The sequence below is a fragment of the Carcharhinus amblyrhynchos genome, chromosome 2 (assembly GCF_965287045.1).
Source record: "Carcharhinus amblyrhynchos chromosome 2, sCarAmb.v2.hapA, whole genome shotgun sequence".
Classification (NCBI taxonomy): Eukaryota; Metazoa; Chordata; class Chondrichthyes; order Carcharhiniformes; family Carcharhinidae; genus Carcharhinus; species Carcharhinus amblyrhynchos.
This window is the reverse complement of record NC_137325.1, coordinates 14,661,621-14,679,268: the sequence shown is the minus strand read 5'-3', so window position 1 is coordinate 14,679,268 and position 17,648 is coordinate 14,661,621. Positions and strand designations below refer to the sequence as shown.

Here is a 17,648-nt window from a genome sequence, read left to right as displayed (position 1 = left end):
GTGGCGATACAAAATATTTGTGTTCTTTATAACATGGCGGGGCTGTGGTTTCTGGATGTTGTTTAGTAGGAAATCGCATTACATTTGCCGAGATGTAAAGATTTGCCTATTTGTTTAATATTGTGATAATTACCTGTTCAAGCTATACGACAATTGATATGGGATTAAGATTCCTCTAGGAAATTGGGACCAAGTGAATACAAATTGGAAGAATTATATCAGAATGCGATAGTTTCCGATGTGAATATGTAGTGTAAAATAGGTATTGTGGAAATGTAATTCTAACACAGTGTGGGGAAATCGTCACCCCTTCATATTTGCAAATTGCTCCCAATGTTGTTCGTTCTCACTATCACGCATTATGCTCGGTCTGGTTATAACGCAATCTGCATCTAGTAACGTCCCAACTTGTTCCAAGTAATTGGATCTCATATATGTGTGTGTGCGTGTGTGTGCAATCGTTGGACATGAATTTATCATGTGTGTGTGTCCACTTACTAGTTATTTAACCATTTAGTGGATGTCTGTATAAGTAACAACCGGGCGGGTAGCTAAAATCAAGCGGTGGCTGAGGTCTGTGATGCATGATGAGTACTTCACCAAGTGGAATTGACAAGATAACCCTTCAGCACCAAAGAATGGAGTATGCTAAGTCTCAGAAGTGGCAGGATTGTGCACCGTTCCTATCCATTAATGACCGCAGGGTTGATAGCAGGATTAAATATTGAATTAAACGAACTATCTGCGGTTTTAATATGAATGTGGAAATAGATACAATTCCCCATAGGCGATGCAAATAGCCTTAGCATTTGAAGTGCAACACCTGTCCTTTTTAACCAATGCGATTTGTCTTGTCTGAATACACTACAATTGACTCCGCAACTGCCCAAGCGTTAAGCGAATGGGTTGGCTTTCGGGGAAGTTTCCCAATTCTTGTTTCTGTTTTGGCTATTTCTTCTTCTTCAATCGTTCCGTCACCAGATGCAAAATCCTCTTCTCTCTCCCCGGTTACCGGGATTAAAGAACTTGCCCTACCTGTCGGATTTTTAGTTACACACACACCACGTTTTCAGTATTCTGGGCTGCACTAACATCTATTTAGAAAATATTTAAAACAGCGAAGGCAGTTAGAGTTATCTTTAAAAAAAAGCACAAGAATCAAGGTGCGCAGCTGCTTCGTTGGCCTTTCAATTCTTTCTTTATATTCACATTTCCTGCACTTTGTATAGGATGTTTGATCCAGACATCAGTGCGTGAAAGATGTACGATGACAGAATGTGGCCATAAGACATAGGAGCAGAATTAGACCACTCGGCCCATCGAGTCTGCTCCGCCATGGCTGATATTTTTCCCATCCCCTGCCTTTCCCCATAACCCCTGATCTCCTTATTGATCAAGAACCCCACCTACACAACGAAATACTAATAAATTTGTAACATTAAATATGGAAAACATAAGAAAAAGGCAAATAAATGATACATCATAAAGGAAAATAATCATTAGCACAACTGATAAAAGATGCGCGGGTTAGGTTGATTGGCCACGTTAAATTGTCCCTCAGTGTCCCGGGAAGCGTAGGTTAAAAAAAGGGACCAGTGAGGTAAATGTGTGGGGTTATGAGGATAGGGCCTGGGTGGGATTGTGGTTGGCGTAGACTCAATGGGCCAAATGGCCTCCTTCTGCACTGTAGGGATACTATGATAAGGGATATGACGGATACTCGTTAACTTTTGACTTTGCCATCCACTCTGAGCTTTGAAAAGTGCTTATATGACACTCGTTGCACCAGGCAAATGCACGGATATTTTACGTTGTCGTGCTGAATGAATATTTCAGTCTTAAAGATAGAAATACGCATTCTTGCCGAGTGCAGGTTTTAATGTCGGATTGTTCGTTGCGATTCCCTCCATACATGACCCGCACCGGATCACTTTATTTTGCACTGTGTGCAGCGACTAAAGAGACCGCACTTGCGTGTCCACGACTTAGAATCCCGGTTTCCAACTTGAATTAGTGAATTAGACGACTATTAATTCTCTCTCCCCCCACCACCCCCCACCGCCCCCCGATAAACAAACGTCGCGTTAATAAGGAGATTGATTGCACACATGCATCTCGGCCCCACTAGTCCAGGGCGAAGTATAATTCAATCAGCGTGCAGAATCATTTCTTTTTCACCAGGAAGGGGAAAGGACCAGGGCAAAACTTAGCCAGAGGGTCAGTGCAGTGGGTATGTCAGTTAAAAAAATTGAGATTAATAAGGCACTTTAAATCCGGAAAATCGATATTTTTCAATACTTGCAAAGCTTGGTTTCAAAATTGCGGAACGTTGCCGAGTTTTGCATTCTTTTTTATTACTGGAGGGTAATTTGAAATGTGGTGGGGCTGAAAATCTACTAGCGCTGGGGAAGAAAAATCATTTGTCAATTTATTTTTACAACATCCAAGTCAGATGAAAAAAACCCTCTGACAATGTTTGCCAGAAATCATTTTTTTTCAAAAAAAACCAAAATCATTTCTAGGCAGAGAATCGAATTTCTTGGTTCTGGTGTTTGTGTTTTAGTAAATTAGGAGAATATTGGAATTGATACTTGCAAACGCTCAGCGCTACAAATGTGAATGGTTTGTTTTTCTCGAGGGGCAGTTTGTGGTGCCTGACCAGAATACTCTCCCGTGTACTGTCGTTGTATACAGTGGTCCGTCATTGTGTTCCACACTGAATTACACAGAACTCTTTTCACTCGTCTGATTTCAGACTATTTTGGGTGAGGTTTAGGGGTGGGGGGGTCGAGGCTTTTCCCTACTTTCGGTTCTCAGTGCGATCCCAAAGGGTTTTTTTTCAAACTTTCACTCCCGCCGTTGTACAAGCCAAGCGTCAGGATCAACTCGCACTGAAAAAGCTCGCAGGTCAGAGCTGATTATAGGGTTGGGTGGCCTCCGGATTTTTTTTCCCTAAATAAACACAGCTTGATTCGACATGGGTGGGCGAACGGACCAATTTTCGCACTTTTTGGAAGAAGCGGGAGAGAAGAGAGGTGGGGAATTGGTGGTGGGGGTGGTGGGGTGTGGAGGAGAAACAAAACTGGGGGTCCTCAAACAGAGGCTACTTGAACTGCAGTCCCACACAGGCGACTCCAGTCGGGCGAGAGGGGGGGGGGGCGGTGGGGGCGGGGAACGGCAGCAAACAGCAACACAAGAAGTTGAAGACATCTGAGCCAGCAGGAGAGTTTAGGGCAATTTAATTCCAAAATCCCCCCCAGAGACCCAGGCAGCAGTGAAAATCAGGACAAAGTGACTCATGTCGACAGCAAACTGATTTCCTCTGTGTGTGTGTGTGTGTGTGTGTGTGTGTTTGGGGGGGGCAGGGGGAGGTTGGGGGGGAACAGAAGAAAAAAATTAAAATCTTAATTCGACACTGTGAGGTGGCAGCGTCAATAAAAACACACACCGTTTAACTTCAGTTTTAAGTGACCACCAAAGGAGGTGCAGCGCCACTTCATGGCATTATTACTGGACCGAGATGCGGGTTATGTATGCATTTAAAAAAGGATGGGGAAAATAAAAATTTCTCCAGCTTGTGGGACCTACTTGCGTAGAAAATGCAAATATTTAAAGACACACTTTCTCCCCTTGCCTTGGCCTCCACTTGTAGCCCGGGCCCAGTTTTGAGTTATAGTTGGTTTACTGATACCCTCATTAACATGTAGAATCTGCCCTGCTCTTCTTTTCATTCCTTTAAAAAGCTGAAAGGTATGGTTCTCAAAATTGTCCCCACATCATCCAGAATTAGAGGAGGACCAGCCAGTCGCTGTGTATTTTCGGAAGCAAATGACAGAACTGAGGGGGTTGGGGGGGGGGGCTCCTTTCTGAAGCTTTGTTATGACACTCGACCATGCGATTTTCCCCACTCGATAAAGTTATTTCAATATTGACTAAAAATCGATTTGCAAAGGCAAATCTTCTCTCCGCTAACCCCAATTTATCTCCCAGCTACCCCTCAATACAACGCAGGGGGTGGGGGGGGAGAGAAATTCCAATATTTGCACAGTTAATTCAGCATTGATTCATTGAGAAGTCTGGGCACTTGGTCTTTTTAACGGTCTAGTGACTCGGGGGAAATGTTCAAGAACTGAACACAGTGCGAATTCACAGTTGGATAGAGATCAGGATCGCCGAGGTGTCGGCGACCTCTTCTCCCGCTTGCTCCCTTATTGGATTTTTGATTTGCTTTATTATTGTCACATGTACAACGAAAAGTATTGTTTCTTGTACGCCATACAGACAAAACATAACCGTACATAGGCAAGGAAAGGGGAGAGTGCAGAATGTAGTGTTACAGACATGTTGCAGAGAAAGATCAACTTAGTGCGAGGTAGGTCCATTCAAAAGCCTGATGGCAGCAGGGAAGAAGCTGTTTTTGGGTCTGTTGGTATGTGATCTCAGAACGTGTTCTTATGTCTGATGACATTAGCAAAGCCGACGCCAAATAGGATTCCTGAAGCCATTGAACAATTCTCTTTGATTTAAACCAAGATTTTGAAGGGATTGTGTTTTTCCCTTAATACGACAATGTAAATAATGATAATGTGTGCGGTGTTTCATTGAGGCCGGAGCAGTGAGACCCCCGTCCAAATTGCATTGATGAGACTTCACACAAGCTGCACCTCCCCGCCCCGACAAAGTCTTTGGACTAACTTTGCCGCGCGTTACTAACCTTTCCACCGAGACAAAGATACAAGTGAAACACTTCGTGCACCTAGTTCGCGGTGAAAGTCTAGCTTGAAGAGTGTGTGCCCATCCGGTTGACCTACCGGGGTTTCGTTAAAAGGATTACCCACAGTATGAGCGAATGCTGCTCCACTCACACACCTAGTTGAACACTGTGAAATCCAGCCATTAAAAACGAGATATTAAAGTAATCTTTGCACGAAGAAAGCAAACAGGCAGATCTAGTGATTTTGCTATTTACAATATTGACACTTGATGACACACAGCTTAATGTTAAGGCAGACATATGCAGCATGTCCAGCTACCAGCTCTACTAGCCTACAGCCCAACCGCAACGGAAAGTGAGTACAATAATCAGAGTTGAAAAACTGCAGCCACTCCTGGGTACTTTCTGTTTAATCCGGAGAGAATTGCAGTAGCAGTCCTGCAGTTTATCAACAAACGCCGTGGTTAAAATCTATGGCGAAGGGAAACCCAATCTAGCGGAAATTCCCTGAAAAATCAAACACCGTTCGGGTTCAAACATTCCTTCTTTCCTTTTATCAAAAAAGTTTTATTCGAAAGTGGGGCTCCAAAGATTCACCAACCGAAGGTCAAAATATTTTTGTATCATGGGAACTCTTTGTATAGTTTATAAAGAGGTTTATTCTATACGTGGTAATTTTAAGTTTGGTGAGATCTATGTTTACAATGGGTTTCATTTTTTTAGTTTTTGCCCAATGATACGGTCAAGCCGAGGGAGATGTCTCCCGGGTTGGATTGTCACAGAGAGCGGTTGATGTCTGATGTTCAAAGCAGTGACTGCGACACCCTTCAGATGCAGCGGTTGCCTTCACTTCCTCTCTCAGCGCACGGCTGGAGTTGAGGGAGAGCTGCCCGCGTTATCAGGCATTCTAGGAGGCAAGATAACAGACTGCAAATTGGAGCGAGGCAGCACCTGGGCAGATTGAAGACATTAAAGAGACACTGGTCTTTTGAAATTGCAGGCCCGCTGAACACTTAGTAATTAGACAATGTAATCTCGCCGTTGTGCAGACCTCAGACACATGTGTTTTATTTACCAGAACGTTTCTTCAAAAGACAGCACAAGATTTTTATTTTCCACTCTGCATAAACTGATTTCATATTCCTGCTGTTTCTCCCAGAACAGTGCCTGGATTTTTGTTGTTATTACCCAAAGCATCGAGAAGACCTTTAACTACAATAAAAGGCAGTTTAAATTAAACCCTGTACTAAAATGAGCTGCGGGATCGTGTTTGGGACTAAATAGATATTCAATCAATATGAAACATTTTATCAAATCACAAGACTGCCAATGTGTTAGTTAAATTAGCTGCTTAACTGGAATTACAATATTCTTGTAAATACATTGAGAGGCGCAATAATTTAAAATTCGGATCAAGCGTTCCATTTTAGTCAAATGATAGCCAGTCTGTACAGTAAAACCTAGATATAATTCTTCATAATAACCTTACAGATTTTGAGTAAGGTTCGCAGTGGCTTCATCGCAGTTTTAATGTAAGCCTACTAGTTAATATAAGCCTACTAATGTAAGCTTCTTAGCCCACTAATAAATAAAATGAACAAATTTTAAAATAAAAAATTAAAAATTGACTGGTAAAAGAATGTAATCAGCACCAATTTTCTGTGAAACAGTTCCATACTATACTAATACATTGATACAAGATTAACGCTAGATGAGGCATTATTTTGTGTTTTTTATGTACATTGCAACCCTACCTCCTGTGACCAAAATTTACTCCATATAGAGAAATATCGAACCCTTGCATTGCAGAAAAAGGCCATTTGGTCCATCGAGTCTGCACCAACCACAATCCCACCCAGCCCCGATTCCCATAATCCCATGCATTTACCCTAGCTAGTCCCTCGACACTAAGGGACAATTAAGTAAGGCCAATCCACCTAACCCGCATATCTTTGGACAATGGGAGGAAACCAGGGCACCCGGAGGAAATCCACGCAGACACGGGGAGAATGTGCAAACTCCACACAGACAGTCACCCAAGGCCGGAATTGAACCCGGATCCCTGGTGCTGTGAGACAGCAGTGCTAACCACTGTGCCACCGTGATGATTTATTTTCATGACTTATTTTCTCTCAAGAGCTGCATGATACAAATTTATTTTAATTCTAATACCTCGCCTCATCGTCAAAATTTCGGATCAGCTATAATATACTAAATTGGATTCTGTAAGCAATTTCTTACAATTCAGTAAGAAATAAAAACATTATTTTAAAACTAAGTTATTGCGGGGATTGAAATTCCAATCACAATTTAAAATAATTAAATATTAAATGTCGGAATGAACAAATAGTTAAAACCAAGCTCTAATCGTGAACAATTTTCTGAAATGTTCGATGGAATGCTAATCGTCTTGGTTTATTTACGGTGAAAACACAACAGCTGAAATTAGTTGTATTAATTTAAACAAAGCAGAACTATTTAGTGGAGGAAAAATACTTGTTTTAAAGCCAGAACTTCAAGTAACGTGTGCTACAAGTTGCTTATGGTTATGAATGTGGTCAGTAAAGTCTAACTGGATAGAAACAGGTAAAGAGGAAAAGCGTGCCGATCATTGGTGGAAAGCTCACCAGAAACCGGTAGCCACTGACCGCCTGATGTCATCTGAACCTCGGAAGAGTTCAAGTACTGAGACACTTGGTCAGGGTACAACCTGTTCGAGCTAGCTATCTTTCTTTCTCCTCACAGGCACACGAGGATTCATTCATTTTTTCCAGAAATTTATTCAGAATCATAGAATGCACAATGCAGACGGCCATTTGGCCCATCGAGCCTAAAGCAATCCTTCCCAGGTCCTATCCCTGTCACCGCACATATTTACCGTCCCAATCCCCCTGAAACCATAGAGCAATTTATCACGGCCAATCAATCTAACCCGCACATCTTTGGACTGTGAAAGGAAATCGGAGCACCCAGAGGAAACCCACGCAGACACGGGGAGAATGTGCAAACTCCACACAGTCACCCGAGGCCGGAATTGAACTCGGATCTCTGATGCGGTGAGGCAGCAATGCTAACCACTGTGCCACCGTGTCGTCCAATTCACTAAGCAGTATACCTTATTAATAGAAATATTATTTACAAAGCATGCATCATTGCTTACCTACAAGTTCGCAACCAACGTCACCCACAAGCTCGCATTAGGAGGTTTGGACATTTTCAATACAACCGAGGAATAGTGACAATCCAGGTTTGTACAGACTATGTCCCGTGTCCTTCCTACTTGAAGAACATTCGATGGTGCCGAGACTAATACCGAATGCTAGAAATAACACTAGCAAACACAATTCAAGTGTAAGGTCTTTGCAATTTAAGAAAGACCTTTGAAAAATCATGGTGCGACTAATTGTAAAGCAGTACATCTCCACCCTCCCTGTCATTTGTAAAGCAATTCGCGGAGTATTCATTGGGAATAAAATCCTGGAAATTTCGAAGTCCCGATGATAAAGTTAACACTGAGAAATGTCTTCAAGCAACAAGTGTGAAATGCACATCACCGGAACCTTAGCTAGTTTGTTCCAAAATAGGGTTCACCATCTGAAATCATTTGAGTTCGCTTAAACCACCATAGCATCTTCCCCCAAATGCACATCATTTCAACGAATTTGTGTATTAACATATTTTCGGGGTGGAGGGTGGGGGTGCTGCCTTGTTCTATTATAGTAATACATTTGCAATTCCAGAAGCTGTGATCAGTTCTCATTTGTGCGTGTGTGTGCGCGCTTCTTCTTGTTCTTGAGTGCGTGAATGTGTGTATGTGAAGATATGTATGTGCGTGCACGTTGTTTGTATATGTGTACGTATGAGTGCATGTATGTGTATGTACGTGTGTATGTATGTCCGTGTACATGCGTATGTATGTGCGTTTGTGTATGCACGTGTATGTATGTACCTATGCATGTATGTCCGTATACGTGTCTATGTGCGTTTGTGTATGTATGTGTATTTGTGTGTATCTTTGCGTGTATGTACATGTGCGTATGTATGTCTGTACGTCTTTGTATACGTGTATATCTATGCATGTATATGCGTGTACGTGTATATGTACATGCATATGTATGTGTGATATATGTATGTATGTCTATCTTTGCGTGTATATACATGTACGTGTGTGTGTGCTCACACAATGTTGCAGTGTTCAATAACTTGATGTATTAGCGATTTGGATGAGATTCTGCACATAACGAAATGTCATCCGCCCAAGGTCAATTTTGCGTTCTCTCTGCATTGCGAACACCTTGAGTGTTCCATCATTTTAAAACAAAACCCTCCGGAAATGTTGGAATCTATTATGTAAGATGTCTGAGATTTCCCACCAAGTCGACAATCCCGGGCTAGCTATTCCGAATTAAATGACCGGTTTTTAGTAGACTGTTTCTGCATCACTTCTGGCGAACACCCGAACGGTGAGAATTGCGAAGTGCGATCCACATACGAGGGGAAGAAGAGATGGAAGTAAAATCTCACAGCCATACCCACTTACTGAAAAGAAAGGAGAATAATGAGCGTGTTCTCTGCGGACAAGGCCTCCTTTCACCAGCTGAGGGCAACTCTGGTCAGTCAGAATTTGAGGCACCGTTTTGTTTCCCAGGCAATAGGCACCAATCGAACCACCAAGCTGTTAAAAAATAAAACCTGTTCTCACCCTCGATAGTCCTTTTTATTTGATAATTAGATGAATAAATGGTTGCATTTTTTTCTCCTGCGAAGTTACCTGGTTTACCTACAAACTGCAAGAGTTTTGTGTGACCTTTTAATTTGCCCCTGGGTGGTGTGTGTGTGTTGGGGAAGGGGGGGGGGGGGGCGGGGGTGGGTGGTGGGAGTAGTCGCCTGCACCTGTATCAATCCTGTCCTAAGCTGGTATCTTTTTTTTCCCAGACTCTGGTGAAGTCTACTGACATATGTTCCCAATTAAAGTCAATAAGGTCCACTGTCTGACTGCTGGGAACTGTAGCCTGTTGTAAGGTGTTCTGTTAATACATTAAATCAACCGAATCCCTGCGCTGAGAGAGAGAGAGAGAAAAGTGCCATGCATTTTTAGTGCATCAAATACAACTCCCCAGCCGTCTTAATTTGTAAATTTGATGTCAGGAATTGCAATTCGTGTTAACACAAATAAAAAAAAGGGGGGGGGGGTACAGTTGAACGGGGAAAGGTCAAAGGCATTTTATTTGTTGTAGACACACCGCCTTATTATACTAAAATCATTGAATAACATTTTTTTTCTATGTTGTTGCCTCCGCATCATCTGGGACTCTTACTGGGATAAAGTTTATTCCATTCCAATCACTGTGCCACGTCCAGACCGTCCAGTGACTAAAGTGGACTGTCATTTGTTGCCCTTACAAACATTTGGGAAGCGAAATAGCTGAAATCTTTCTCTGTACAGCAATTACACTTAAATGCATTTCACAAGTCAGCGACCATACGTAAACACCGCCTGAAAATTTATTCCCAATGTCACACTTTCGTTGTGGACCGGCCTCGCCAGTGCATTTACTTTGTGATTAGGACCTGATAAATAGATGTTATGTTGGAATAAATGCTGTTAAAAGGTGACCCCCCCCATCCCCCAGTGATTGTTAATCAATTTGAAAATTACCCGGTTAACACTAACAGTAAGAAAGCTGAAGAGGCGTATTAGTGGTGGTTTCTGTGGAAGGAAGGAGATTTCTTTGGGGGAGGGGGCGGTGGGGGAAATGATTTCCGGACCCAGGATGAACGGCAAGATTCAATGAACAATATACAACGGTGAAGCTCAAAGCGATGGGATGGCAATCCAACCGCGTTCTGAACCTTTCCCAGGGAAGAAAGAAAGAAATATTTCAAAGCAAATATTTTCAATGATCTAACCTTAATTATGTATTAGAGGGACGTTCTGTTTGTGTTAAAAAAATTGTCCCCTTCCTCCTCCCCCGAATCAGACTGGGGTCTAATTATAGAAAGAGTTGAGCAGAATTGCACAGATTTGCAGGGTGAATGGTGTGAGATACAGAGGGATCCTTTATTACCAGACTGCACTCCCTAAACCACCACCACCCCGCCCCCCAATCCTTGAAATTATTCCCACTTAATTCTAAATGCCTTCATTAGGGGTTTCCTCGGGATTTTCTCTCGGGAAATTAATATTGTGTTGTTCATTGGGAGTTAGAAGGCCCGCGCAGTACAATGTGTATGTGTGTGTGTGTGAGAGAGAGAGAGAGTGTCTCTCTTTTAAGTTCAGGCCAACATTATGGTTCCGTGTAGAAAGTAACATTTACAAATCAACCCTACTGTGTGTAAAAGAAACATGGAGTGGGAGTGGGAACGGTGGGGGGAAGAGGAGGAATCAAAACGGTCAGAATTGATACAAAACACGCACAACTAGAATTGTTAGAAACTTGCACGTTCATATTTTAATAAGATGCAGCAACACGCCGGAGTGTAAGATAGAACCTTATTTAAGACATACAAAAGCGTCGCTCCACTCCCACCACACACACACACACTCGTTCATGAATAAATCATTCCAACATTAATGGCAGTTGAAAATAGAAAAGACACTTTCCTTATTAAATATTGCTCCCAACAACCAGTCCTACCCGATAAATAACCCCAGTCATTTGTACTGATTTGGCGTCAGCGTACCTCATTCAACACCCCAATTTCTTTTTTAATTTTTTTAAAAAACGCAATCACGTTATAAATGCATTTCCTCTGTTTGATTTGATATGTCGATCAGCCCTCATTATTGCATTGCACCCAAGTGTTTGGACGAGAGGTCTCCTGGCGGCTCCCGAATACGGGAGAGGGATCCGGTCTCAAGCATTGGGATTGGTCTTCATGAGGTCAATATCAGCAGCGACCATCTCCTCCACCAGTTCCTGCACATAAGCACAGCACCATTAGCTCAGCAAGAAAGCCGTCTAAAACAACAACGAAATAAAGTGTGTGTGTGTGTGTGAGTAATTCATGCCCAGCCAGCAGTTATAGCAGGGCAACTGGCAAATCCAGGAGGCGGCAGGTATCGAAGGCACAGAAAAAAAAAGCGTCAGCAAATGCAGCCAACATCGGATATTGATTAGCAAAAGAAAATCAATTAGATGCAATTCATTAGCGAGTGTTTATTCACCCTGTTAATTCTTGCAGGGGAGAATGGGACACTGAAATTATTAATTCCTTGCAAACAAGAGACTCATTCCAGCAAATTACACAGAGTGTTTGGGACTGGAGGAGAATGGGATAGTTCAGATTCATTTAGATAACACATCTTTGTAATTCCAAAATACTTACGTCAAATGCAACTTTTGGTTTCCACCCCAGTTTTTGCAGCGCCTTGGTGCTGTCTCCTTGGAGGAATTCCTTGAAAAATACAAGATAAATCACAGGGTCACTGTCTGCCGTGTTTTACAGTGTTGTATTTTAATGGATTATTGCCGCTTCTTTCGTTAAAGCCTCCACAAGGCGCTGGGGTAATCAAACCCCCGCGGCAGCGCAGAGTCTCTCTGGGATGTTGCAGGTTTAAGGTCAGGGGTAAGCTAGGGGTCGATCTATACTGACAGCCACGTACCACCCTGAACTCCTTCCCGCTGGCGTTCAGACTTGCGGAGACCAGTCTTTCTATTTTTTTTCCGAGTTCCTCGCGTGTGCTCCCGTCTGAAGAAGTTAACGCCAGCAAAGAAAGAAAAATCAACAGTTCTAGCTGCTTAGGAAATTAGTTAGATCAGCTCTCTGTCTCTCCCTAGCGCGCTAATCTGAGTGTAATCGCGGTTGCTTTATAAAACAATCTGATATTTCACTGGGTGACCACATCACGTTGTCAAAAAGACCTGGCTCAGTTTCGATCTGCCCCCCGAATATTTGGGATTAGACGGAAAGTCACACAGACAGGCAGGCAACCGGCGGTCTTTAAACCACTCATTCCCACACTTTCAAACCCCACATCTACTCTAGCGATTCCACAGTCAGCGGCAACCTTGAACTTGCCTGGAAAAATATCCCCGACGGATCTTGTTGTATTTATACCAACAAAGCCGGCTACAGAATACTGGAAGCGTTTCATTAAATGGACGGCTTTATTTTGCTTTCTGACTCGTATTTGATCAAAAATGCATTCCTACTCGGGGGGCAGCAAAATATCGGAGGTCAGAAGGACTCACAAAAATCCTCAACTGATTCTCACCATTTGGTTCCTCGGCTTTTGTCTTCCCAAAAGTGCCACTCTCTGAATATATTAAAAAAAATCCCCCCCGAATTTAATCAGACTTTAAAAAAATCCTGCCCTTATGGAGGGGTAAATGGTCAAATCCAGTGTATTTTCCTGACCCATCATCTGGATTTTTTCCTATTTCCTCTTTTATTTTGTCCAATATTAATTCATTTTTTGACATCTCAACTCCCCAGGCTGCTTCTCACCAGCGTGGGCACTGCTAGTTTAGCGGGAAAGCCCGATGGAATATTACACCCAGGATGAACACTTGTTCACCTCTGGGTGCAATGAGAAACACGCCATCGAATAGCTTGTTGGCCCACCGCCTCATTTGTCTCCGTGAAGTGCAAGACACATGATTGCTGGCTGGGATGATCCTGACTGCCCTTTCCCCGTGTCTGCGTGGGTTTCCTCCGGGTGCTCCGGTTTCCTTCCACAGTCCAAATATGTGTGGGTTAGGTGGATTGGTCGTGATAAATTGCCCCTTACTGTCTTGGGGATTAACAGGGTAAATATGTGGGGTTATGGGGATAGGGTCTAGATGGAATTGTTGTCGTGCAGGCTTGATGGGCCGAATGGCGTTCTTCTGCACTGTAAAGATTCTATCATGTTTGCCCTCACTTCAGTCATTAGTTTATGAAATGGGTAACTTCAGAGTATTAGTGAATTAAAATATATATTTATATTACCTAAAAGAGACGAATGGAATATTGGTCCTTATGGAGGCTGATATACAAAAGGGAGAAAGCAATACTGCAGTCTTGTTCAGGGCCCATCTGGAGCAGCACATGCAGTTCTGGTTACTGGGATTATAGGATCAGGAGTATTCCATTCAGCCCATCGACTCTGCTCAGCCATTTAATATCATCATGGCTGATCAGGGCGGCATGGTGGCGCAGTGGTTAGCACTGCTGCCTCTCAACGTCAGAGATCTGGGTTCAATTCCGGCCTCAGGTGACTGTGTGGAATTTGCACATTCTCCCCATGTCTGCCTGGGTTTCCTCCAGCTCTCCAGTTTCCTCCCACAGTCCAAAAATGTGCAGGTTAGGTGGATTGGCCATGTTAAATTGCCCCTTAGTGTCCAAAGATGTATAGGTTAGATGGATCGCAGGCTAAATGTATGGGGTGTGTTAAAGAGTCTGGATAAAATACTCTGTCACAGTGTGTTGGTGCAGACTCAATGGGCCAAATGGCCTCCTTCTGCACTACAGGGATTCAATGATTCTAAGTTGTGGGTTCAGGTCCCATTCCAGGAATCTAGGCTGGCACTCCAGTGCCACACTGAGACAATGCTGATGAAGGTGGCATCTTTCAGATGTGACGTTTAACTGGGGACCTGTCTGCCCTCTCAGCTGGATGTAAAATATCACATGCATTATTTTGTAAAAGATCAATGGGACCCAGTGTCCTGGTCACTATTTATCCCTCAGTCAACAAGAACAGATAAAAAAATCCTGTGGTCATTATCTCATTGCTGTTTGCAGGACCTTCCTGTGCCAAATTGGCTGTCCCATTTCCTACAGTGTAACAGTGAGCACTCTTCATTGGTGGGAAGTGTCCTGGGATGTCCTGAGGCCATGAAAGGTGCTATAAAAATTCAAGTCTTTCCATTTTTTAAAAAATAGTGCAGATACTGACAGACTTTCCGCTGATGCTGTAGAGTTGGAGCAAGAGGGCATAATCTTAGAAATTACAGCTTGGCCATTTCGCAGAGAAATTAAAAAGTAAAGCATCTTTACATAAAGGGTAGTGGAAATGTGGAACTTGCTCCTCAAAAGACTGTGAATGCTGGGTCAAAAAACATGTTTTAAGACTGGAAATCAATACATTTCTGCTAAATAAGGATACCAAGGAACACAGACCAAAGATGGTTTAATTAATGGTTTAGGCACAGGTTAGCCATATGTATACTGCAACAGACCTGAGGTACTGAATGACCTCCAATGGTTTCTATCTTCCTAATTAGGAGGTAGCAGTAAACATTCTGATCACAATGAAGACATGAGAACAATGCTTCAAAACATTGTCAAAACTGCATTTTAAAATACAGCATTCCGGTGACAGTCAAAATGCCTCTAAACTGATTCAGCACTGTAGAGAATGGTCTGCAGTTATTCTTGTGGTGTTTCCTGCTGCGGGAGTTATCCAATGCAGGGCAATGCCTGAAATATTACATTACAGCTAATATAGAATCATAGAATCCAATCCCAATAGTGCGGAAGAGGCCATGCAGTTCATCAAGCCTACAGCAACTCTCCAACAGAACATCCCACCCAGGCCCTCTACCCTGCCCTACCACCCCTGTAACCCCACACGTTTCCCATGGCTAATCCATCTAACCTACACATCTTGGGACTGTGGGAGGAAACCGGAGCACCCGGAGGAAACCTACGCAGACACAGAGAGAATGTGTAAATCCCACACAGTCACCCAAGACTTGAATTGAACCTAGGTCGCTGGCACTGTGAGGCAGCAATGCTAACCACTGTGCCACCGTGCTGCCCATCACGACATCACTCAATATATTATTCTAAAATGTTAAAATAATTAGCAATTTAAGCATGTTATGCTGCTTTATTACTGCTGGCAAAGTTGATTGATATTTTATATTGAATAAATTAGTCTATTTGGAATCTATTGCTTTTTTTTAAATGTGGAGATGTGTATCTGCTGAATGATATGTTACTTTGGCGTAATTTAAAGCTAAAGATGTGACAACACAATCATAACAATGATGATCCTGTCAGCTGATCATTTTCAAGTAGTCTGCTTAGCTGCAGATTGCAACATAATATTTTTTACCTTCACTAATGTAGGCGATCACATTCACAGACTGTGAAATGCTGATGGAATAAATCCATTTAACCAAGAAATAGCTTCACAGATTGGAATAAATGGGATTTTTCACTGCATGCATACTGTGAACAAATGTCATTCTAAGGCAATGTTAATTTTTCAGGTTAAATCCGCAAGCAGTCTCTTTTCCTGCTGTGCAAGAACATACTTGCATTTTAAACAGTCTGGGAACTTAATAAAAGCCTTCCAACTTGTACTTTAAGCTTCACAACAACTACAGGGTGGTGGCGGCAGGGGGAGGAATAATTCTACATTGGTAGATTTTGGGAATACATTTTAAATATTGATTCTGAGCTAAGAAGTGGTTACGCATGAATCTCTAGGAAGCAGGAATTTGATGCAAGGTCCTTCCACCTGTTGCAGACTGTATGGGATTACTGACTGTCAGAGTAGGGCACTGTTGGTAGACACACTTAGCAGTAACTTAAGGCTGGAAAACACGGGAACGGGAACTGCAAAGGCAATTGGGTGAAATGGAGATTTGGTTGCTTAAGGTCTTGTCAAGGCGCCAAACAAAAGTTCACAAACGTGATGACTTGACAAATATCTCCAAGTTCTTTGGATTGTGATTTTATATTTGGTTTAGTGCAACCTCTCCATCGTGGAAGTGTTAGTTCTAAACACACAGATTGGCTACCTTTTCACAGATCTCCTTAATGGAACAGCACTTGGTGCTTAAAGTTCACAGTAACTCGTTTCATAAAATACTAAGTACAGATTTGATTTTTTTTTCTAACTTAAAGGACACAGACAACACTTGCATCACAAATCGCTGTATTCCTCACCTCCACCTCCCCAGTCACCTGAGTATTTTCAAATTGCTTTTCAGCCACAGAATATTGTCATATATTGCCTTCACCATACACATCCTACGAACTAGGCAGTATGGTGGCACAGTGGTTAGCGCTGCTGTCTCACAATGCCAGGGACCCGGGTTCAACTCTGGCCTTGGGTGACCACCTGTGCGGAGTCTGCACATTCTCCCCGTGTCTGCATGCGTTTCCTCCCACAGTCCAAAGATGTGCAGGTTAAATGGATTGGCCATGCTAAATTGTCCCTTAGCGTCCCAAGGTATGTAGGTTAGGGAGTTTAGAGCGGTAAATGCGTGAGGTTGTGGGGAGCTGGGTGCACCTTGATGGGATGCTCTGTTGGAGAGTCGGCACAGAGTCGATGGGCTGAATAACCGCCTTCTGTACTGTAGGGATTCTATGATACTACAGTGTGATACTACGTGAGTAGCCTATGGATTGTTCTGGTTAGTGGTAACTATACTTAGGTGGTGCTAGTGCAGCTGCCTGCCATCTGAATGGCTGATGAAATCTTGGCCAGACTTCCAAAGTTTGCAGATATTACCTTGTAAAGATATCTTTTATAATTATGAAGCTATACAAACAAACTCTACTATTAATTAAGTCTTTACAAACAGAATTGCCAAAAATATTATTCAACAATGTTTCTTTTTGCTCATAAATCAGACATGTTTTAATGACAAGTGAATTACATTTGCAAGTCTTTTCTTCTGAATTTTGCAATAATTGAAATTAAGCAACACAGCTAACACAACAAAATAACATATAACGCTGATGTTGAAATCTCAGATCATTTAAATTCAACACATTTTAATAGACAGGTGAACTGTGTCCTTTTATTTAAACAGTGCTTCTTGATACCAGGGGAACTGGCATGAAGGAGTAACTGGTCCTGATTGTATCAGAGCACTAACCTAACAGAAGGAGAGATGGGGGTGATTTTCACCCTGTGTTCTCCGTCAGTGAGAACAGCAACATGGGCGGAAAATCCAGAGAGAACTGATCAACACAATTCTCTGTGGAG

General features: G+C 42.6%; 2 protein-coding genes across 2 annotated transcripts in view; one reads left to right on the top strand and one right to left on the bottom strand.

Moving 5' to 3' along the window:
- Positions 1-17,648, top strand: part of LOC145352626 (forkhead box protein C1-B-like) — a 58,470-nt gene that overhangs the window by 5,539 nt on the left and 35,283 nt on the right. The window lies entirely within an intron of this gene.
- The window catches only part of gmds (GDP-mannose 4,6-dehydratase), a 544,463-nt gene continuing 537,953 nt past the window's right edge, over positions 11,139-17,648 (bottom strand). The window contains exons 10-11 of the mRNA XM_080202776.1: positions 12,044-12,112; positions 11,139-11,634 (exon numbers count right to left, since the gene is read on the bottom strand). Coding sequence (XP_080058902.1) covers positions 11,572-11,634; positions 12,044-12,112 — 132 coding nt within the window. The 3' untranslated portion in view covers positions 11,139-11,571. The remainder of the gene's footprint in view (positions 11,635-12,043; positions 12,113-17,648) is intronic.